The following is a 21,416-nucleotide window of genomic DNA, read 5'->3' on the forward strand; positions in this document are numbered from 1 at the left end:
TCTTGTCGTCGGGATGCTCGTCTGTCCAGGCTCCTAAACGGTCTCCTTCGATGTCAGGGTGCTGTTGACTCGGGTGATGGATGTAAATGCAACTGTCCGTGTCAAAGTACAGGACGCGTTCCCCTAACAGTTCTAAAGCTTCGTACAATTTTAAGCGAGCATGAGCTGTCACGTAAGCCGCAATGATGACATTTCCAAAAGGGTCGTCTTTTACAAAGTCCAGATCTTCTTCGTAATTGACCAAGATCAAATCCTCGCGAACGACGTCCACGTGTTTCATGAATTTGGTTTTGTCGTGAATCATCTGGAAGTAGCGGGAAGGTTCTGTCAAATACTCCGTCTTGGGTAAACACGGACGTTGTGCCATTTTACCCCACAAGCAATTTAACATCACTTTGGCAAACGATCGCCTGCCTTCGTTTTTTTCGATGTGATCTAAAGAGATGCCTTCTTGTGCCCAGTATTTCTCTTTGAATGTCTTTTGGTCTTCGGGAGAGTGACACCAGGAAGGATAGCCACTGGCTTCTTGTTTCAGTTTCAAAAAGGCATCCACGTAGTCGGCGAAAATGCCTTTCTGCGTGGGGTCACCCTTGTGGTATTGTTGTGTCTTGGGAAAGTGACAAATTTCGTACACTTCTAACAGTTGGTATCCCATGTCCAGAGCTTTGAACAATTCTACGCTGACCCACGTCCCCGTCAAGGCCCGTTCTTCCTGGGTGTGCTGACAAGGTTGGTCTTGGTTGCACGTTTCGGCACAAGTACGGCACAAAGGAAACATCAGTTTGCCTTGGCAATGGTGAGGTAGCACGGGATGGTACAAGTTAGTGGGAAGCAAGACTTTGCACTTGATCAGACCTTCGTATTGTCGAATGTTTTTCAGGTCGATGTGTTCCGTCAACAATTGTGGGTGTCCTGCAGGAAAGCGACAATATTTGCACACGTAGGGATACAGCGAACACACGTCCAAGTATTTGATTTCTTCTCCTTTCTCTTCGTCGGCTTGGTACAGCAAATATGTGGCATTGGTCCTTCCTCCATACAAACTATCCCTCGTGTTCAGGGGGTCCATGAACTAGTAACTTTCCACGACACGTTTAAACTCGGGATCGGTTTTCAAACGGTGATCGTATTCGTGTTCCCACATTTCCACCACTTGGTATCCTTCCTGTTCTAACTTTAGGCGTCGCTGACAAGTGGCCTGGTACAAGTCTTCCATGGTTCGTTGTAAAAACTGATTTTTAGTGCCACGGTCAGGATAACAGACGGGACATCCGTGAAATAACCAACCGTTAAACTCGTACACGATCTTGGGGTTTTCTAAGTCCCAGCCATCGACCGAATGCGTTCCGATGGTCTTTTCGCCCCCTCCGTTGCGGGCATGCTGAATCCACTTGTCTTCCTTGTCGCACAAGTAATGTAACCAGCGTAGGGCTTTGACCGAGTATTGACGTTTGACATAGTTGGTCGTTTGAGGACTGATGACAGCTACGGTGTTTTCAGGCATGAATCGTTGCCGGTACACTAAGGAACACGCTTTGGCAATGGTGCAAGCTTCTTTCAAAGGATCGACCCCTCCGTGTTCCATGAACAGTTCTCGAAATTTTCCACAGCAACGTCGTAAAATGTCCACGTCGGAACGACAATACTTTAACATTTCTTCCTGAAAGTCGAAAGGGTCGGAGGCGTGAGTCTGGTACAAGCGTAGAAAGCTTCTCGTTGTTCGGTACGCATGTTGTCGGGGTCGTAATAGTGAGCCTCAGGTAAATGGGGTAGAACGGCGTGTTGATTGGCTTCCGTATTGAAAAAGTGTGGAAAGTACCCTTTAGCCATTTCTGTCATTCCAAACGTTTTAGGCATTCGGCTGAAAGGCATGACCAAGTAACTCATCGAATCTTTAAACTGTACTTGTCCCACTTGCATGAAAATGATTTTGGCTCCGTTCAAAGTCACTTTAGGACGCTCGGTGCCTTGTTCCGTATAGTATCTCAAAAGAAACTGTCCATCGTATCCAGAGAAATTGTGAGCCATCACTGTGGCATGACGATGACAATCTCCGTAACGTTCGATGTCCTCTTGGCTCCACGTCTTGTCGATGGGGTCTAAGACCTATTGTGCAAAGTCGGCTAACGTGTTCGGTCCTCGAATTATTTTTTCACGCCCTCCGGGAATCTTACTGCAGTGAGGGCAATGACTGAAGATAGGTTCCTGAATGCACTTCTCGCACGCTTGATGAGCCATGCAGAAATTACGAATGTGAATACCGGTCTCTTGCATGCATTCGAAATTAAAAAGATGAAATTGCCTTTCTTCTTGTGACCGTCCTCTTTCTCTGGTGGGGGTTGGTATTTTTGCACGTAGCATTGGTGTTCCAAGTCCACGATGTGGTGACAAATGTGACATTTTTTCTTTCCTGAACATACGTGTGCCTTGGCATTATTGGTACGTATGCCTTGTCCACACGTAGGGCACAATCTCAGCAGTTGACAAGCACATTTCTGCTGTGAACCTTGCGTCTTCAAATGTTGTTGGTAACAGGTAGGGCTGACAAACGTGCGCAGACAAGTTGAACAATGCACTGGTCCTTCGCTCAGACAGGGTGGAGAGGCCAAACATCCTGAGCATTTCAATCCACAATGCTTGTGTTGCTCTCGATTGTTATAACCATTGTCACATTTCTCACAGTAATAACCGTATCCCAGGAATGCAGTGATACTGGTAATGGTATCGTAACGGTCATCGTGATAATAGACATGAATGTATTTTCCGTCCTTAAGGTCTTTCCCTCGAAACAACAGAGGTCCGCGCACTTCTTGAGGGTGCACTTTCAAGGTGTATCGTGGAGCTAGGACATCTTGCAATTTTTGCATTTCAGGAATGCCACAGGGTTTGTCTTTGGGCAAGTCGGCTTGTTGCAACAGGAGTTCTGCTTCACTTCGTTGTTTGGCTCGGTCCGATTTTCGAATATTCTCCCAGGCTCTTTTCCATTCTACCGTGTCGTTTTTGTTGGCATAGGTTCGTCTCACCACAATAGCCCTGGCTAAACACATCTGGTCTTGAGGGTTGTGAATTTGGACGAGGCTCTTTTTGGTGCTGCGAAGGTCGTTCACCAATAACACCTTACTGCGTTGTCCGGTCCCTTGAGGAGGAGAGACGTGAGTCATGGACAGTGTGGCTTTTCCATCGGTGATGTCAAACTGGTCATTGGATTGTTGCACGTGTTGAATTTTGTCCATGACTTTGGAAGCGGTCAATTCTGCAGGGGTGCTAAACTCGATCCAAACAGGGGATTTCAGACTGTCGTGTTCTATGGAAAGTCTCAAGCGATCGTCTTCTTTGGGTTGACATTGTTGCTTGAGTGTGGTAAATAAAGAATCCCACACCCCGGTGATGAACCCTTCTGCTTTCTCTAACGGTACTTCGGACTTGAAATCTTTAAACTTCACCGTGTATTTGTAAGCCGTGGTTCTAAATTTTCTAGAGGAGCGCTTTTCTGTCCCTCGAATGGAATAGTACTTTTCAGGGTTAACTAAGGGTGGTGAACTTTGTTTAGAGGGTTTGGATTCTGGTTCACTCATGTCCTCTTCAAAATCACTGGCATGAATTTGTGCCAAGACTTCAGCCCTGGTACGAGGCAATAGATCACGTTTCTGCCTCTTATTTTCTTCTTCTTTCTTCTCAAATGAATTGGATCGTTTCATCTTGAGTGAAAAACGTCAAATGACTAAAATTTAAACTTGACTAATTTATAGTCCTGGCAGACCAGCGTATATAAAGGGTAAGTGCCTTGTCCTTTCACTATTCATTTCACTCTCTAACCGACCACAACGATGGAAGAGACTAGCCAAATCGAACGTTTCATCAGAGCTTTGCGAGGGATCATTAGAAAATTTTCTTCAGACCAGCCTTCGGTCTACTCTCCTTCTTTTCGAGATAAAAGTGAAGATACTTGCTATATCTGTCAGAAGAAAGGGCATTGGTCTTCAGAGTGTCCAGACCGTCAAAAAAGAAAAATAGGGGCTAGAAAAGACAAAAGTCAAGATACCTGTTATTGTTGTCAAGAAAAAGGACATTGGTCTCCAGATTGCCCAAAAAAGAAACAAGAGGAGTCAGAAGAAAAGAGGGATTCTTCAGAAGAAGAGAGGGATTCTTCAGAGGAAGAAAGCAGCCAGGTAAAGAAAAAGAAACAGAAGAAAAGAAGAAGGGAAGAAAGTGAGGAGGAAGAGGAGGAAAAGAATGTGACGGTGAAGAAATTTAAAAAACAGAGAGACTAAACAATGAGACAGAAGAAGTGTATGAACTTTTTAAAGTGCTCTGTTGTGAATTGTGAATTGGATTGTATTTATAAAAGAATAAATTAGGTATAAAAAGGTAAGTGTCTTTGAGTTTTGATTTTAAATAAGAAGCTACACTCACGCACTCATATACACGTACTATAGGGGTAAAATAGGGGGTTTTTTTGGAGTTATTGGCAATTGAAAGTCTATCTCTTTTCGAGAGAAGTGGGTGGCCCTGAAAAGGGCCTTTGGCTTTTGGTGTAGGGGTGAGTTTAAGCAATCAACTTTAACTGCCTTAAGCCTTTACCACGGCCGAGGCCTACTTCTGATGATGATGATTTGGTTGAAATCACTAAGGGTGGTACGGTAGGCTTAGTCACAGGGTTGGCGTGTTTAGCTCGGGAAGGTCGTATTCTCTTCGGTCGTGATAAAGAAGTCTGATACATTTGTTTCAGACTTCGTAACTCCGCTAAAATGTCTAACAGTACCGTGACCGTTTGATTTTCACCCTCTCGTTTCTTTGCTGCTTCTTCTTCTTGTTTTTTTCTTACCTCTTCTTGCTGTTGTTGCTGTAAAAGAAAAGCTTGTTCCGCTTCTTTTTGTCGTTGTATAAATTTCTCCAATTCTTCTTTCTGTCTCTGTCTAAAATTCTCCACGTGTGGTAATGAAGAAGGAGACGAAGGTTCCGGAACAAATTCTTGCGAGGTAAGAAAATCCACAAAATCCCAAATCACCTTTTCTGAAAGTTAAGTCCGGGTTCCCTTGTGTAGTCTCCACTGCTGGTGCACCCCAATGGATCGTTTTCTGAGTTTCCGTCATGTTGAATCACTGTCGCATGGATTGACAGCGCACAGGCGCTAGCGAATCTATATAGACCACGTGACATCACAGACTGTTCTCTTCGGATTGGATGCGAGCTGACTGAATTTTGTAACGCGTGTTTGGATTGGTCAATGAACTCAATCGTTTCAATCCTTCCTCTACCTATAAATAAGCGCAGTTCACTGCATTGATTTACCTGTTCTCTTCGCCTCAGCATGTGGACTGACGTTGAATCTTCCACCCTTGTGTCAACAATGATGTTCAGGACGGACATACCCATGTATGTCCGATCCAACTGGACAGTTGTCCATAGGACCGCCAGTAACCTATGGATACGTAGGATTTACGTGGAGAGGCAAGGATGCCTCAAAAGAGTCCTGATTTACGGTCCTACAGTGAGACGAAGCCTAAGGACAAGAAGAGGTCACAGATGCCCTTTATGTTAAGGGCATATATAAACCCAAAGGCCCTTTTCAGGGCCACTCCAATTTCTCGAAAAAAGATCGACTTTTAATTGCAAACCCCCTTTTTTTTTAAAAAAAAAAATCCCATGTTAATTTCCCCTTGTCCCCTATAGAGGCCCACGATTTATTTCCATGTTAATTTTCCATTGTCCCTATACAGTCCCGCGATTTATGTCCATGTTAATTTCCCATTGTCCCTATACAGTCCCACGATTTATTCCCCATGTTAAATTCCCCTTGTCCCCAGACAGTCCCACGAACTATATTCCCCCGTGTTAATTCCCATTGTCCCTATACAGTCCGCGATTTTTCTCCATGTTAAATTTACATAGTCCCTATATCGTCCCAGGGGTGTTTTTAATGATAAGTCCCATTGTCCCTGAATCGTCCCACTTAACTACTCGCGTAAATCCGGGAGTGGGGGTGGGGGTGGGGGCGCTAAGGCCGGTACAGCGCCTGTAATAATATTTACTGTTCAAAAACATTTTATTCTTAGACCTAAATGCTACTAAATTTAAAAGGCCAATGTATATCTGTAAACGTTTCTCGAATACCTTTTGAGTAATAAACAACCCATACCAACTCTTTCTTTTAATTAGATCGACACAATTATAAATTATAGGATACATTAAATCAACTGGGATGGGAAGTTGCTGTTAAATATTTTCTCTGAGGGAAAAGTAAGATAATTCTTAAATAATAATTATTTTTATAGAGCCCATCATAGGAATAGAATTATAGGGAGAAATAAAGGTACTAGTGTTGAAGGGGTGTTTGCCAAAAAGGACCTATATGAGGTATTGAATGGATTTTAACAAAAACACCTATCCGAGACATTTAATGGATTTTATCAAAAGGACCAATATTAGGCAGTGAATGGATTTTAACAAAAAGACCTATATTAGACATTAAATGGGTTTTAACAAAAGGACCTATATGAGGCAGTGAATGTATTTTAACAAAAAGACCTATCATCAGAGTTCCCAAGAACCTTTTCCGAGTTCAGCCTTGGCTTTGAGTTTGGGATATTGACAGGACGTTTGTTATGAAAATATTAAAAAAGTATGAAAATGATCACAATGTGGGTAGTTGATAAATAACATTTGAAATGAAAGTTCTGTGTTAATAACATATATGTATATGGACTGCAGCGTCATCAGTTCGTTAATATTTAAACTTTTTTACCCACCTTCTTTATAATTCGGATGCAGTGAATTAGGAGACTGGTTAATGCTGTGGGCCTTCAGTTACAAATTTTCATTTGGTTAGATACTTAGAACAAGCCTTTCTTATAATTTCTACGAACAAAATTATACTCACTTGAATATACTAAAACATATTTATATTCAGAGCAGTGTGAATTAATAATATCGACTATACAATCTTTGTCGAGCATGTGAAAACAAACAAAAAACAAACAAAAAAATTGTCCACGAAACTGTTTGGCCTTTATCTTTACATACAACTTCAAGTTTTTACATTATTCTTCTTTGTACAGGTCTTGCGTTTTCTCTTGTTACCCGTAAGTTCCATTCTACATACCCTCTGTGAGCTCAGGGATGTAGAATAGGCTCAGTGGGCTCTTCTTCGTGACGTTAGAGGCGACTAGTGGGAGTGAGGACCGTTGGGACTCCGTGGTATGCGTACATGACTAGCTACCGGTGGGTGCTGATTCGAATCCTGCCATCAAATCAGCCTGGTTCGGCCACGTGGTACATTTATCATTGTGCAAGGCACCTTACTTCATTGCCTTGGCACTCAATAAACATGTTGTTTTGATATACAGTTTAAACCAAACAAAGTTAATTTTACGTCTTTCCGTGGATTTTAAAGTACACGAATTTTGAAAGTTATGGCTTACCCAACACTTTTAATTCCCAACAAGCTCTTGCCTTGTTTTGTTCGCTACTTTATTCATTCATTTTAGACTTTCTTTTTGATCGTTTTTTAGCCCGGATATTTTTTTTAAAACGCACATAGCATATAGACAAATATATTCAGAAGCAAAAGCCACATCAATAGCTGATGTGCTGTTTGCCATCTTTATGCAGAGTATGGCTATTTTCATGCAAACATAACATTGAAGATTAAATATTGATATGCCCTTGACAAATTAGAATAAGTATGTTTTAATGTAAAGGTTATTATCTAATCTAAAACTTATCGTACACCAGTTTATTGCAAATATAACCCCTTTACACTTTGAGACACTTCACTTAATACAGGGCCTCCTTCCCCAAGGCCCATATTCTTGAATTCCGGCAAGGCAAAAGTGTTGCGATAACTCATTTGGCATTCGGAACCAACTCGGCTGTTTCCGCGAGGCAAAATTATGCATCGGATGTAGGTCAACGCAGTAATTTGCAGAAAAATCAAACATTTTGTTCGCCAGAAATTTCTCCGCAAAAAAGAAACCCAATCCATTCGGACATCTTTCGCCATTTCGTCTATTGTATTGACCATAGGATGGACACAGAAGTAACCCATGAAAAACGGCGTTCGATAATTCGTAACTTCTCACAAATCCTTCCTTTGTAAATAGACAAAGTGGTCTTAATGGCCTCTATCGACGTACGTTCTCTCACAGGAGTCTGACGTTTTATCAATAAAGTACGGCGAAATCTCTGACAACATGAAATCACCTTATCGGTAATATAAATGAACATTATTTATATTACCGATAAGGTGATTTCATGTTGTCAGAGATTTCGCCGTACTTTATTGATAAAACGTCAGACTCCTGTGGTTCTATGTATGAGACATAGGATTGACCTCCAAGTCGCAAATATTCAAATGGTAGAGCGTCGGACATGTAATCCAACGGTCGCTAGTCCCAGACCAGCTTGGTCAGCTGCATTGGTGTGTCCTTATGATAAGGCACTTTAACTATCACTTCCTCTAGCGGAGCATTCACAACGTCGAAGTCTATCCTTCAGTTCATACCTTGAATGTATGTAGATAGCTGCCATTGGGGCCACTGCTGCTATTTACGAGATATAGATTGACCGAGGACTTAATAATGCGTAGAACTATTTTTCCATTCGCAACTTCTCGGTCAGTACTACTGTCGATACAACCGTACAAATAGCCGAGGTGGTCCAAAAATAGATTGCGGTTTCTTTTTGCAAAGAAAGTTATAGCGAACAAAATTAATGATTTTTTTCTGTAATATTACTGCGCTGACTTACATCCATGGCATATTATTTTCTCGTAGAAACAGCAAATGATGTTACGATTGCCAATGGAGTGCATCACATTTATTGCGACTGAAACGTCACAAAATGCTCCGATTGTGTCTTTTCTCGATCCACCGCCATCGTGTGCCATACAAACAACAGTAGTTTAAAATATAGTTCTCAATGGCGGCGAATTACGGCCAATAATTAATTCAAACTTCATAAGTTACGGTGTTTTTCAAAACGGATCACTTTTATTTAGGCGATTTTGGAGTGCGGACTACATGCAAGAGTTCCTGACCGCCGAAATTTAAAAATATAAGAATTTGATAACCTGCAAAAACTACTCTCCTAAGAAACGGAAGATTTCAGAACGGAAGTGCCCAAATTAGAATGGGAAATTTTGCGTTTTGCAAAAAGAAGATGTTAAAACATTTTTACGAAGAATTTTATTTAGTTGAAATTTCAATATATATATATATATATATATATATATATATATATATATATATATATATATATATATATATATATACACACACACACACAAGTCGCCACAACTAAATATTGATGACAATTTTTTAATAACTATTTTGTTAGGCTCTCAACATGCATATTCTGTCGGTCATCCCTGACTGTAAGGCTTAAAGTATTATGACAGTCATCCTTGAATGTAAGGCTTAGAGTATTATGTCTGTCCACCTTGCTCCAAGAATTTTGACACTCAACCTTGACATTAACCTGTATTTATCGAGTCATCTCTTTATAAATGTAAAAGCTGATGTTATCAAATCGAAAAAGTGACTTTCCAGTATTTTACCATAATCTGTACAGTACAGAACTATTCTTTCTCCTTTTCGTTTACACTAAATAATATTTACTCTAGCATTACACAAGTGATCCAAAAAAATTAAAAAGCTGTTGAAACATAACTAGCAACGATATAAAGAAAATCTTGCATATTATGTAATTTAAACTTAAAACTATTAACAAAAGAAAAGCATCACAGGGAACAGACTTGTTTTGATACAATTCTTTCGTTTTTATTTCTTTGCTGTGTCACCTCGGAATCAGAAAATGAGTTCGTTTTGGACATAATATATTTCGTACATTATGTAACAGTAAATCTTTTCGTTGGTTGAAATAGACAATATCATTCACAGCAAATTTACTCTCTCTCTCTCTCTCTCTCTCTCTCTCTGTTCAACTCACCTTGGAAATAAGAGAAAGCTGCCAGTAGTTTCACATGGGTCTTCCCCTGCTGTTTTCCAAGGTTGACATGGACAATAACATTCACAGCGAATGTATTCTCTCTCTCTCTCTCTCTCTCTTCAACTCACCGTGGGAATATGAGAAAGCTTGCCAGTAGTTTCAAGTGGGTCTGTGTTCTTCCCTGGCTCCACCTCCTCTAAATGTCCTTGTCCACCATGTTTAGCCTTTCATGTTCTGAAAAATGGCGTTAAATCCATAACAACAACAACAATAACTCTCCGGCACACTGCTGTTCCGTTGCTGCGTCCGAACACAAGCTAACTTTAAACTGCTTCTGCACAGTTGTCTTTCCTTAAAAGTATACAGGGTAGACTGGCTCCATGTCTCTCCTTTTTTTTCTCCCAGTAATCAGAGGGAATCAATCCAGTACCAAGCTTAGCTGTTATTTCCCCTAGGATTTTATTATCCCCGACAATGTCTAGCTTATAAATCCAGTTTAAATAACCAGGAAATTTCCTATAGGCGTTTTATCCTGATATACAAAACATGTTCATCATGATTAATGTTTATTGGTTAGTAGATTGGTTTACCACAATTTCACTGACACGGAATATTATGACTAAAATCAACTGTTGGGATACTCCCACCCACTGTCACTGCGGAGGAAGCCTCCATTACTAGTTTCTTGCCAAATCTATTGCGTATATACATTTTGTCTCATTACATTTTGTTTTGTGTGTGTGTGTGCGTGTGTGTGTTTCAATGGATATATAAATGCATTTCATATGTTTGGTTCACTTTAATGCACCAGTTTATATGTGAAATCTATTTTCGACGTGTATGTGTATTCTTACATCTAAAGTACAGGTTATGTAGGCGTTCGGTACCGACTATTTCAGTAATGGGTGTAATTTCGTTGAAGTTGATTACACATACCTTTATGTGGCGATTATTAACTTTAATTCGATTGTCATACATTCATATTTCAGGAAAGACCATTATATACACGCTTCAAGAAATATGTGCAGCAAATATCAATGTGAAGTCATAGACCATGGATGGTGTATCATCTGCCTGTTATTGTACCTAAGTTTGTTATAACTTTTCATCTTAAACTATATATTGTCATGAAACTTTACACACATTTATCACATGGTTTAGTCGATTCTAAATGAAAATGGTGCCACAATGATCATTGTGAAAATCTTATTGTTTCTTCTGCAGAATAGATGGTTATATCAACATGGGGTTTTCAAGAAAGATTTCTTATGGTGTCTAGTTGGTCCTAAACAAAAATTGTTCCAATATGTTGCCCCACATGGCCACCATGGCAGCCATCTTGAACATCTTGTTATTGCCACAATTTTTGAATGGAAAGTCATCTTGACGTAGGGTTTCACCAGAAGACTTCTAAACGAAAATATTCAATATAGCTACCATACCAGAATGTTGAAAATCTTTTTATTGCTGCTCCTTGTGAGTGACATGTTTATTGACATGGGGATTTTCATCAGATGACTTATGCTGTCTAGTTGGTCCTCAGTGAAAATGTTGCTGATCTGAGGTTCACTATGGCCACCACTAGGGCCCTCTTGGAAATCTTGCTATTGGTACTTCTCTTGAACAAAAAGTTGTATTGACATGGTGGTTTTCACAAGTGTCGGTTATTGTTAGTCTTCCTAAGCTGCTTGAAATATTGACATGAGATGTTACACACACATTTATCCACTTGTGATTTAAATCCCAAATAATCATAAATGTCCTATCACAAGTCCAAAAAATACAATTTGTTCCAGATAACTTGAATGTCCAGATATAACACAACAGTGCAGTCCAGAATGTCTTTGAATGAGTTTACAAAAAAAATTAAAATAACTGATAGGGAGACAATAAGACCAGGAACAGAAAATTCCATGATGCAGTTCTTTTCAAGTTAACCAGATAATGGTTTCTGGACTTGAGCACATGATATAGCTTTTATTGCAATAAAATGTGAGTTTTCATGGGGAAAAAATGATAGTACATTGCAGATAACAAAATTAAGGTGATAAAATTGTTGAAACAACCAAGATTCTCTCACTTTTATTTGACTATTACTATTATTTTTGTTTGTCCCTCTAAAGTAGTGTCCTCATGATTTGGAGTGATGGGGACACAGTGTCCCCAACCCTGTGATATCTATGTGCAACATTAAAATTGTCACTACCAGTAATTTTATTTTAACATTCTTCACTGTTGGCAGTGATTCATATTGGTCCCAAAAAATGTGTGTTTCTGGCCATCTGACTGTCATTGTTTTTCTTTGCCAACCCTAGCACTTTTTCCCCCATGGCAAAAAAAACCCCAAACAATCACACAAAAATCACATAAAATATATATAAATATAATTTTTTTTTAAAAATCTGGCTTGCCTATCCTAATTTTTCAAAATCATTGCAATAGGAAACGCATTTATTGGGGGGGTGGGCCTTGTGTGTGATTTTTGATAGTACAGTAAAACTGCCATCATTCTTTTTTGTCTCTGCTGACTAACACAGCACATATGAATCACTAACATTTTAGGTCACTATTATGCTATAGTTGCTGCTTTTCAGAAGGTGGATGATGCTAAAATATAGTGGTTTACATTTGCCTATGAGTTAATTATATTTTTTTATCCCCCTGGTGTGTGATATGGGAGGATATAGCTTATATCCACTTGTCTGTCAGTAATGTATGCCTTTTGTCCATTGAAACATTTTTTTGTTTCCAGAGCATAACACTTGAAATGTTGAAACCTCATAGACATATTAGACAAGTGGTCCAGATATTCCTGCTGCTATTCACATTTCTTCAGTAATTTATACAAATTACACTTTTATCAGTTTAAATCTTTTAAATATATGAGACTATTTGGAAAAAAACGTAATTTTGTTTATTTCTTTTATTTCCTTTATTCCTTACTTTGATTAATAGGCCTATGATCACAGATGTGCAATGACATTCCACAAACCAGTTCAGTAATGGATATGGTGGTATGTTTCATTTGACATGATTCAGATTTCACAAACCAGGTCAATAGTGGACATTTTGGTATGTTTCTTTTGACATGGTTGAGATATCACATTCCACAAACCAGGTCAATAATGGACATAGGGGTATGTTTCATTCGACATAGGTAAGAAGAAATCACATTTCACAGATCAGGTCAGTAATGGTCAAGGATAATGTTTCATTTTACATGGTTAACTCATTCGGCCCAAATCCCGCCTGTAGGCGTGATGAGGCTGTACCCTATTTCCGAGCTCTGCAGCATCAAGGTCATTTAAGATACACCATCGTGGGTGGTATTACAAAAAAGCAGAGAGATAAAGCTCTACAGTAATACCAAATAATCTGTAAGTTCTAGCTGCACTACAAAATACAGAGGGAAAAACCTCATTTTTTTGACCAGCTTTTTTTTCACCCAAAATTTGCTCCTGGTCGGAATGTGATTTTGTGTCTGGTTTTAGACCTTTTGGCCTCAGATCTAAGGCAGACCGGTCTGAACTGCACACAGACAGGTGAACCTTTGCAAAAACTAGGATAAGGTGGGCATTTGGAATGTTGAACGCCGATGTATTATGATGTACTCAGAACTAGCCCCCAAAATGTCTTTCCTACTCACATTTCAGGCGAAAAGATAAAAACCTCTGGGGCCGAATGAGTTAAGTAATCACATCATGCTTTATCATACCATACATACTCTCCCATAAGTAGTATACAACTAAAAACTGCATAGACCCAGATCTGCCACTGCATAATTAAAAGTGCAATACCATTGAGTATTAGCATAAGTAGTATGCACATTTGAGTGCAGCACCTTAGAGTACTAGCACTAGTAACATGAAAAATGAATGCAGCACCATAGAGTATATCACAAGTAGCATGCAAACTGAGTGTTGCACCATAGAGTACTAGCACAAGTAACATGCAAAATGAGTGCAGCACCATTGAGTACTAGAATAAATAATATACAAATTGAGTGCTGCACCATTGAGTACTAGAATAAATAGTATACAAATAGAGTGCAGCACATTAGAATACTAGCAGAAGTATTATACAGATTGAGAGTGCAGCACCGTATAGTACTAGTATAAGTGTTACAGATTGACAGTCCAGCAGAATAGAGTAACATCATGAGTAGTGTACAAATTGAGTGATGCACCATAGAGTACTAGCATGAGTATTATATAGATTGAGAGCATGGCACCATGGAGTACTAATCTAAGTATTGACAGTGCAGCACAGTGGAGTACTAGCATTAGTATTATACAAATTGAGAGAGCTAGGCCATAGGATTATTTGAATAGGAGTCTTTATATAATCTGGGAACATGGAGGATTTGTTATCTTTAGATGATTCTTGTTTTTTATCCCTACCAGGTTTTAAACTGGATGTATTGAGACCAACAGAAAGCAGAAGAAAAAATGGCCTCAATATTTGACCAATATGAGCGTGCTCAGTCTACAACCTCATCTGTGTCTGCCAGTTCAGCTGGTTTTCAAGAACCTGTAAGTAGCAAAATACACTGTGTAAAAGTTAACATATATCATCACTTAAATCTGACACTTGTAAAGAAGGCATTGAAACAAAAGCCAGTACTGTAGATAGAAGTCTATGATAGATATAAGATAGGCATCTTGTTTAATTGAGGCTGGTTTCATTATCAGGATGCATTATTTTGTAATGAATGGACATGCAGCTCATGACGTATCTTAAACTATATTATTGCTGCAGAAATAAAAAGAAATGCACACCAGATAAATGTTTAGTTTTAAACAAAATTTTTGTCATGTTTCCATTTAAATGCTTTCACAGAAATGAAGATTTTCTTCAAACCCATTGAAACGTTACTAATATTTCTGTTAAAATTTGTATGTGATAAGAGTACTATATGTACTTGGGTATACGTCGGATCCAACTGCAAAGACCCTGATCTGCTGTCACTTAATGCACTGGCAGATCTCAATCTATGCAGTTTCTTAGGATTAATCAGTAAAACAAACATCATAGACCCTGATCTACAAGTGATTTTCTGCTACAGCATATGAGGGTCTATGTTTTGTCTGTTGGGCTTGACTTATAGGCAAACACATACTGTATCTCTAAAGGCTTGTTTCATGCTTATTCACAGTTGGGTCCAGGGTTCATTGATGCCAGATTACAGGACATTGAAACACCAGTCTTCCAGAAGAAGAAGATTAATTTCAAGTTAGTAGACAGATTTTAAATAAGGTTTCATGCCGCTGGTCATTGTACAATTTTGTGCCTTGTTAACTCATATTTTGTTTTCTTTTTCTGACTGTTTTCTTAATTATTATTCATTCATAGAATACATTTCATCCATTCACGTGAACTAATCAGATATTTTTTTTTCAGCTCCAAAAAGAAGAGACTTGTATTAAATCTATTCATTCATTAAATATAGTGCTTGTCATTGTTAGAATGGCATCTTATTCTGTCTTTATTTTACTTCGTAACTTTTCCAGCAATTTAGAAATCCTAGACATATTTTTACATACTTTAAAAATAACACGGTTTCCATAATATTCTTTGCATTTGATCAATGGGCATATATCAACCTTTTTACTAGCTGCTGGCAGCTGTACAAAAACCTTCAACCTTTACAGATATTTAACATTATAGCAATCTACTTTTACAATGCTGTTACATTGATTTTGCTATATTGTTGCATTGAGTTAGCCTTGAACTTTTAACTTCAGCTGTCTAAATCAAAAGACAAGAAAGCCTGATATATAATATTGGGGTTTTACATTAATATTTTGAAATAACTTGACCAGGGCAAGTTTTATACAGAAGTTACAGACAAAGAATAATTAAGCTATTTTCACACTTATAAAGAAAAATCTGCTTGCTTGGGTTTGTAAAATCTCCTTAAAATTGTTCTTATGTTGTAGATATATTTGATGTTTATCTTATCACATGCATAAGGTGCAAGTATCTACTGAATTCACTTTCTTAGCCAGACGAGCGGAACTAGTTCTCACTTGCCGTGAGCTAAATTTCACTTGCCTTGGGCCATCAGGCAACTATTATTGTTGAGCCCTGAATATTCTCTTTTTGATGAGGAAGGTTTATGGCAAAGTATCATATTCATCAGTCACCTGGAGTGTATCACTGATTTTGTCACTCATCCAGTTACCATCAGTAGAATATAATGTTTTAGCTTTTACCTTTGTGATAAAAAGAAACCTTTCTTTGTAGTATAAATTATGATTTACTGGTACGCAAGAGTAGTCATCATGAAAAAATAATAATTTGGTCGGCTCAGTCATGAGATCCATGTGCAAGTAATATTTATACCGTATTAAAATTTCAGAAACATGTTCTATTGTGTGAAGTCCAGTTCTCACTATGTACCATTTATTGCCATTAGCGTAAAGTCTTTAAAATTTTTTGTAATTTTTTTTTATATGTTTTAAAGATTATTCTTTGAGGTGTGTCTGAAGGTTTGTATAGTAAAAATGTGTGCCCTTTTTTTAGATGTTAGCACTGTGTTGACTGTTGGTTTGTGGAGAGAACTGGTCCATGGTCAGTACACTAGAAAAGAAGAGTGATATGTTACAGATTATTATTGGAAGTTATCCAATTCTGATGTCAATAAAGCAAGAAATAAATTTGTTAAGTGATATAACCTTATTTGACATATAATGGGACCATGTTTGATTCTACTTCCATCCTTCATTATTACAAAATTGTAGCAGGTATTTTCTAAAGTTATTTAATCCATCCCTTACTTTTTGACAAGTTTATTAGACTGGCCCCCCTGACTTATCTTGAGAGAAATAGTGTAATATGCTATCATACAACAGGCTGAGCTGATGTCTTTGGTTGGATGATTTTAATTGCCATATCCCTGCATGTGGATTGATCTGCTTGATTTTCTTTGACCCACGGATGATACAGTAAATAGTAATACTGATATAAAATGTTGTCATTTTGTATCTTTTCAGACCCGAAGAGCCCATCAGCCATTTAGCAGTGTGTAACAACTTCCTGGTGATGGCCATGAGTAATGGACAGATAATGAGGCTAGATCTGGATCATCCCGATGGAGAGGATAGTATGTACATGTATAAAGATAGCAGCCACTTATGATGAGTACTCTTTAAACAGCATTTCTTCTCAAAACTGATTCACATACCACAGCAATAGCATAATGGGGCAAATGATTCACATACCATACTCCCACAGCAGTAGCATAATGGGGCAAATGATTCACATACCATACCCCCACAGCAATAGCATAATGGGGCAAATGATTCACATACCATATCCCCACAGCAATAGCATAATGGGGCAAGTGATTCACATACCATACCCTCACAGCAATAGCATAATGCGGCAAATTGCTTTGTTTATGTTTATTCATAAGACCACATGTCTGTCCCAAAACCATTTTATTGCAATATCAAAGAGACTGCTAGACATAGGATAAACATTATTTAGTTAAGAAGACATATTCACATTAAATTCAGAACTTGCAATACCTGGAGATTCATTAGAAAACTCAAAGCCTGTTAAACACGTTGTCCCTAGTACAAAGAAAATGTAACCTTAGATATTTGTCTATTGACTATAATATTAGTTATGCCATACCTGTTGCATTTGCATGGCTGTTACTTTTCCAGGAGGAAGATACCCAACTGTATGGTAAAAATTCATCCTTCCATTTAGGGTGAACTAGTAGATTCTAGAATACTCGATTGCCTCTGACATCCGCACATTATTGCGCATGTGTACTGCCCCATCATTCTTTTCCTTGTCAACATGCTGTAATGTCTACATTTTTTCACAGAAGAAGATATGTGGTTGCTTTTTGGATCCGCAAGCAAATTCCTTATTTCTTTTATATGCGTTTTTTGTTGTTGTAAATGTTGATTAAGGGTGCCTAAGCATTAATAGCATTTTGTTTTGTACACATGGTGAATTATGGTTTGACATTTTAATTTCCTTTTTGACCTTTTATACAGGGTGTTAGTGATTTAAATTTGGTTGTGCATTTTTCTAGCTAAGGGTAGGTTTTGTTTAATATTCCCTTTCCTTGCATATATTGTAGTCTGTGTACTCACCTTTATCCATTTTATTGTTCATTACTAATAATTTAATTCACAATATCTCACTTGCATAGTTATTAAATAAAGGGTTTTGTTTAAATATTATTTGCAGGGGTCACCTTACCAGGCAAAATGGGAGACTCAGTCTCCTAAATAATGTAAACTTTGCCTTCTTCTGTTAGAAAAGTGAAAATGACTTCGCCCTGTGAATTTTTTAGAGATGCATTGAATGACCATACTTTTTTAGATGCCCCCTCACCTAAGCTAGGTTCTAGTCTTGTGTTGTAGCGAAATATATTCATCAAGCCATCAGTAGCTAGGCCTAGTTTTCATATCAATTATGCTGACAAACAAACTCTTGCACATTCAAAGGCATGTGTTTTGATAGCTGATTGACCATTAACCATTTCCTGAGTAGGTTAGCAACTATCACATCAAGATATCTGCATGTTATCCTTTGATGATAAAAACATACAAACTTCTGTTTCAAAACTTTAATAATAATAATATGTAAATAGCAGTTTGTTTTTTAAGAACAGAATCAGTGATCTGGATATTTTAACTGCCTCCAGCACAGTTTCATCATAAAATTAGTTTGTAACTGTAAGTGAATCAGTAATGGGGAAATAATAGGGTATTATGGTGGACAACACTGTGTCTGGGAAGCACCAGTTTATTAGATTGTCTGTTTTCGTAAATCATTTGGCAGATATATTATGAAAAATATACAATAAATAGAAAGCAAAGCCTAGGTATTATGTTATTTAAGATTTAACTTTAAAATACAATTATATAGGTTAGAAATATATGAGCCAATGCTATGTTGTGGAATTTGTGAGAAGCATTGTAAAGTCAAAGTCGTTTTTGACTTGACTTGTATTTGTGACAATATGGAGAAAAGCGGCGAAACAGATACTATTTAACCAATGCCTAAAATTACTACAAGTACGTAGACAAATAAACCATAAATTTGCAATCCTATCAATGAAATATTGTAATAAAGTTATATAAAGAGAGTGGTTACAGTATGAAAACCCCTCCTTCTAAAAATAGATGCACTCACGTCCATGTTGATTCTGTTGGAAAGAAGGGTTTAGTTCATATACCGACTGTAAAGGAGCCATATCAGTAATTGTATGCATTATAGTGTGTTATTATGAATAGTTACGTTAATGTTATCTGCAACAAAGAAATGAGGATGAACCATATGATCTGAAGACACACATGCATATATATATATTGCATTTCTTGCTTCGTGTCTTCTTCTCCCTGATGACATCTCACTTCTCCCTATTCTTTCTCAAAAGAGAAGTCACTGCTCCCTAAAATTCAAGTCTAGCTTGACCCGTAATTTGTGTCAGATAGCTTTCATTGATTTGTTTCTGTTTGCAGACGGAACCTACTGGTTTATTGTTACAAGGTCGACTGCAGTTGCATCCTTTTCTAGTTTCTTCTCCTTCTGTTGGCATGGAAATCACTCAGTGTCCCCTAGAATGCACTGATTTCTCAAGGTCAGGATTTCCATCATTTGATTTTGTGGACAAATTGGGACTGATTCCTGGCTGAAGTCTCATCCCCCCCCCCCCCCCCCCCCGAAGCCCCACTCCTACCTATTCACAGATGAGTCAGATTCACGGCAGTCTGCTCATCTAGAGCCAGAAGGACTGATACACTAGGGTCTTAAAAACTATTAACTTTAACTTCATCAGTTTGGAAATGAGGGCAGTGTTCTTAGCACTTCATGAGTGTGTTCACAGATAAGAGATGGCTGCATGATTGTCTCCTCTGACAATACGATGGTGGTAGCATACCTCAGGACAAGAGGGTAGACATGCACCTTCTCTCTGCATGGAGGTTTGAAACCTACTTTGCTGGGTATCTAAAGAGGGAATCGACCTCTGAGTTGGCCACATTGCTGGTAGAAAAAATATTTTGGCAGTCTGTCAAGAAAAGGGAAGACAATCCTTAGCAGACTCCCTGCTGAAACTTTGGGCAGCTCTTTGGTGGACTTGTTGGCCACCAAGTTAAACAACAAGCTCTCCTTTTATATTTTCCCAGTCCCTGACCAGAGGGCCTAGGTAGTGGTTGCTCTTAGCCTGAAGTGGCATTGTCAGTTTGCTTACACTTTCCGATCTTTCAGTATAATCCTACACAAGGTCAAATACTCCACTGCTCAGCTCATTTTGATCTCCTCGCTCTGGCCCAGCAATTGTTTAGTGATATAGATCTGCTAGAGGACCATCCCAGGAGCATGCCTCATATGAAGGACCTCCTATTGCAGCACAGGGGCTCTCATGTACACAACAGCTGACATGTTCTCCACATTCATGCTTGGAACATTTCAAATGATCTCTCTTTAAAGAACTTTTTTTGGATAAAAGTTGCCAAGTGCATCATTTATTTCAGAAGATGATCAATGTCTAAGGTGTTTGGTGCCAAATGGAGAATTGTTTGTGATTTGTGGAAAATTTGTCAATCCTAGCTGTCCCTTTAAGAGTGCAGTGACTGATTTTCTTTGCATCCTTTTAAAAAAGAGAAACAGTGCTCAGTTTCTACTATTAAGGGCATTTGAGCAGCCCTTTCCAACACTTCCAGAAATTTTCAAAAGGCTCAGCCATCAGGACAGATTCTCACGTAGCAGACCTGATCAGGTATTTCAAGCTGCAAAGATCAGTGTCTCTGTCTTTGATGCCTCAATGGAATTTTTCTTATGGTCTCTTAATAAACCCCACTTAGAATATTTGGGAACCTTCCTTCGAGAACATTACACTTAAGATGGTTTTCTTGCTGGCTTTAGCATTTGTGAGATGAAGGAGCAAGCTTCATGCCTGATCTGTAGAGCAGGGCTTGGAATCTGCTTCTATCCATTGCCAACAAGGTCTCCTAGCATAAAACCAGCTTCCATTGGTTGCTTCACTCCCAATTGAGTTCACCAGTCTTAATCATCTATGTGCTGGGGATGATCAGCTTTTATTTTCAGTTAGAGTTTTATGTTTTTGTATGGCAGCCTCCAGAGCAGTGGGTCCTAACCTTTTTGGGCAGGGACCCAAATTAGAATTTGTGGTGTTAGCCTTGCATCCCATCAGGTTTCACATATCAAATGCTAAAATACCACTTTGGCAGGAAATTTCAAATATTTATGATTGATCTCAGAGCCCCACTCAAAACAGAATGGCAACCCATTTTGGGTCATGGCCCATTTTGGGTCATGGCCCATGGGTTAAGAATCACTGCTTTAAAGGTAAGATAGGAGGTTTCTTGTCCTCATTTGGGTTTCAACTGATTTTTAGCTTCCAACATTACCAGTCCCTTACTGAGAGGAGCCTGTCTTTCTTGAAAATAAAGCCCGTGTAATTTGAGCCATTGCTG

At 38.5% G+C, this 21,416-nt stretch overlaps 1 protein-coding gene across 2 annotated transcripts in view; it reads left to right on the forward strand.

Annotated features, from left to right (window-relative positions):
- The first annotated feature begins 10,360 nt into the window (after window positions 1–10,360).
- The window catches only part of LOC149785159 (vacuolar protein sorting-associated protein 18 homolog), a 130,953-nt gene continuing 119,897 nt past the window's right edge, over window positions 10,361–21,416 (forward strand). Inside the window, exons 1-4 of one of the 2 annotated variants that reach the window (XM_089978937.1) lie at window positions 10,361–10,520; window positions 14,352–14,480; window positions 15,104–15,180; window positions 16,944–17,053. In XM_089978937.1, coding sequence (XP_089835063.1) covers window positions 14,397–14,480; window positions 15,104–15,180; window positions 16,944–17,053 — 271 coding nt within the window. In that variant the 5' untranslated portion in view covers window positions 10,361–10,520; window positions 14,352–14,396. Of the gene's footprint in view, window positions 10,521–10,544; window positions 10,650–14,351; window positions 14,481–15,103; window positions 15,181–16,943; window positions 17,054–21,416 lie in introns of those variants that run through there. The other variant, XM_089978938.1, reaches the window with a different exon arrangement.

The sequence above is a fragment of the Sinohyriopsis cumingii genome, chromosome 13, assembly GCF_028554795.1.
Source record: "Sinohyriopsis cumingii isolate HCF-2022 chromosome 13, ASM2855479v2, whole genome shotgun sequence".
Taxonomy (NCBI): domain Eukaryota; kingdom Metazoa; phylum Mollusca; class Bivalvia; order Unionida; family Unionidae; genus Sinohyriopsis; species Sinohyriopsis cumingii.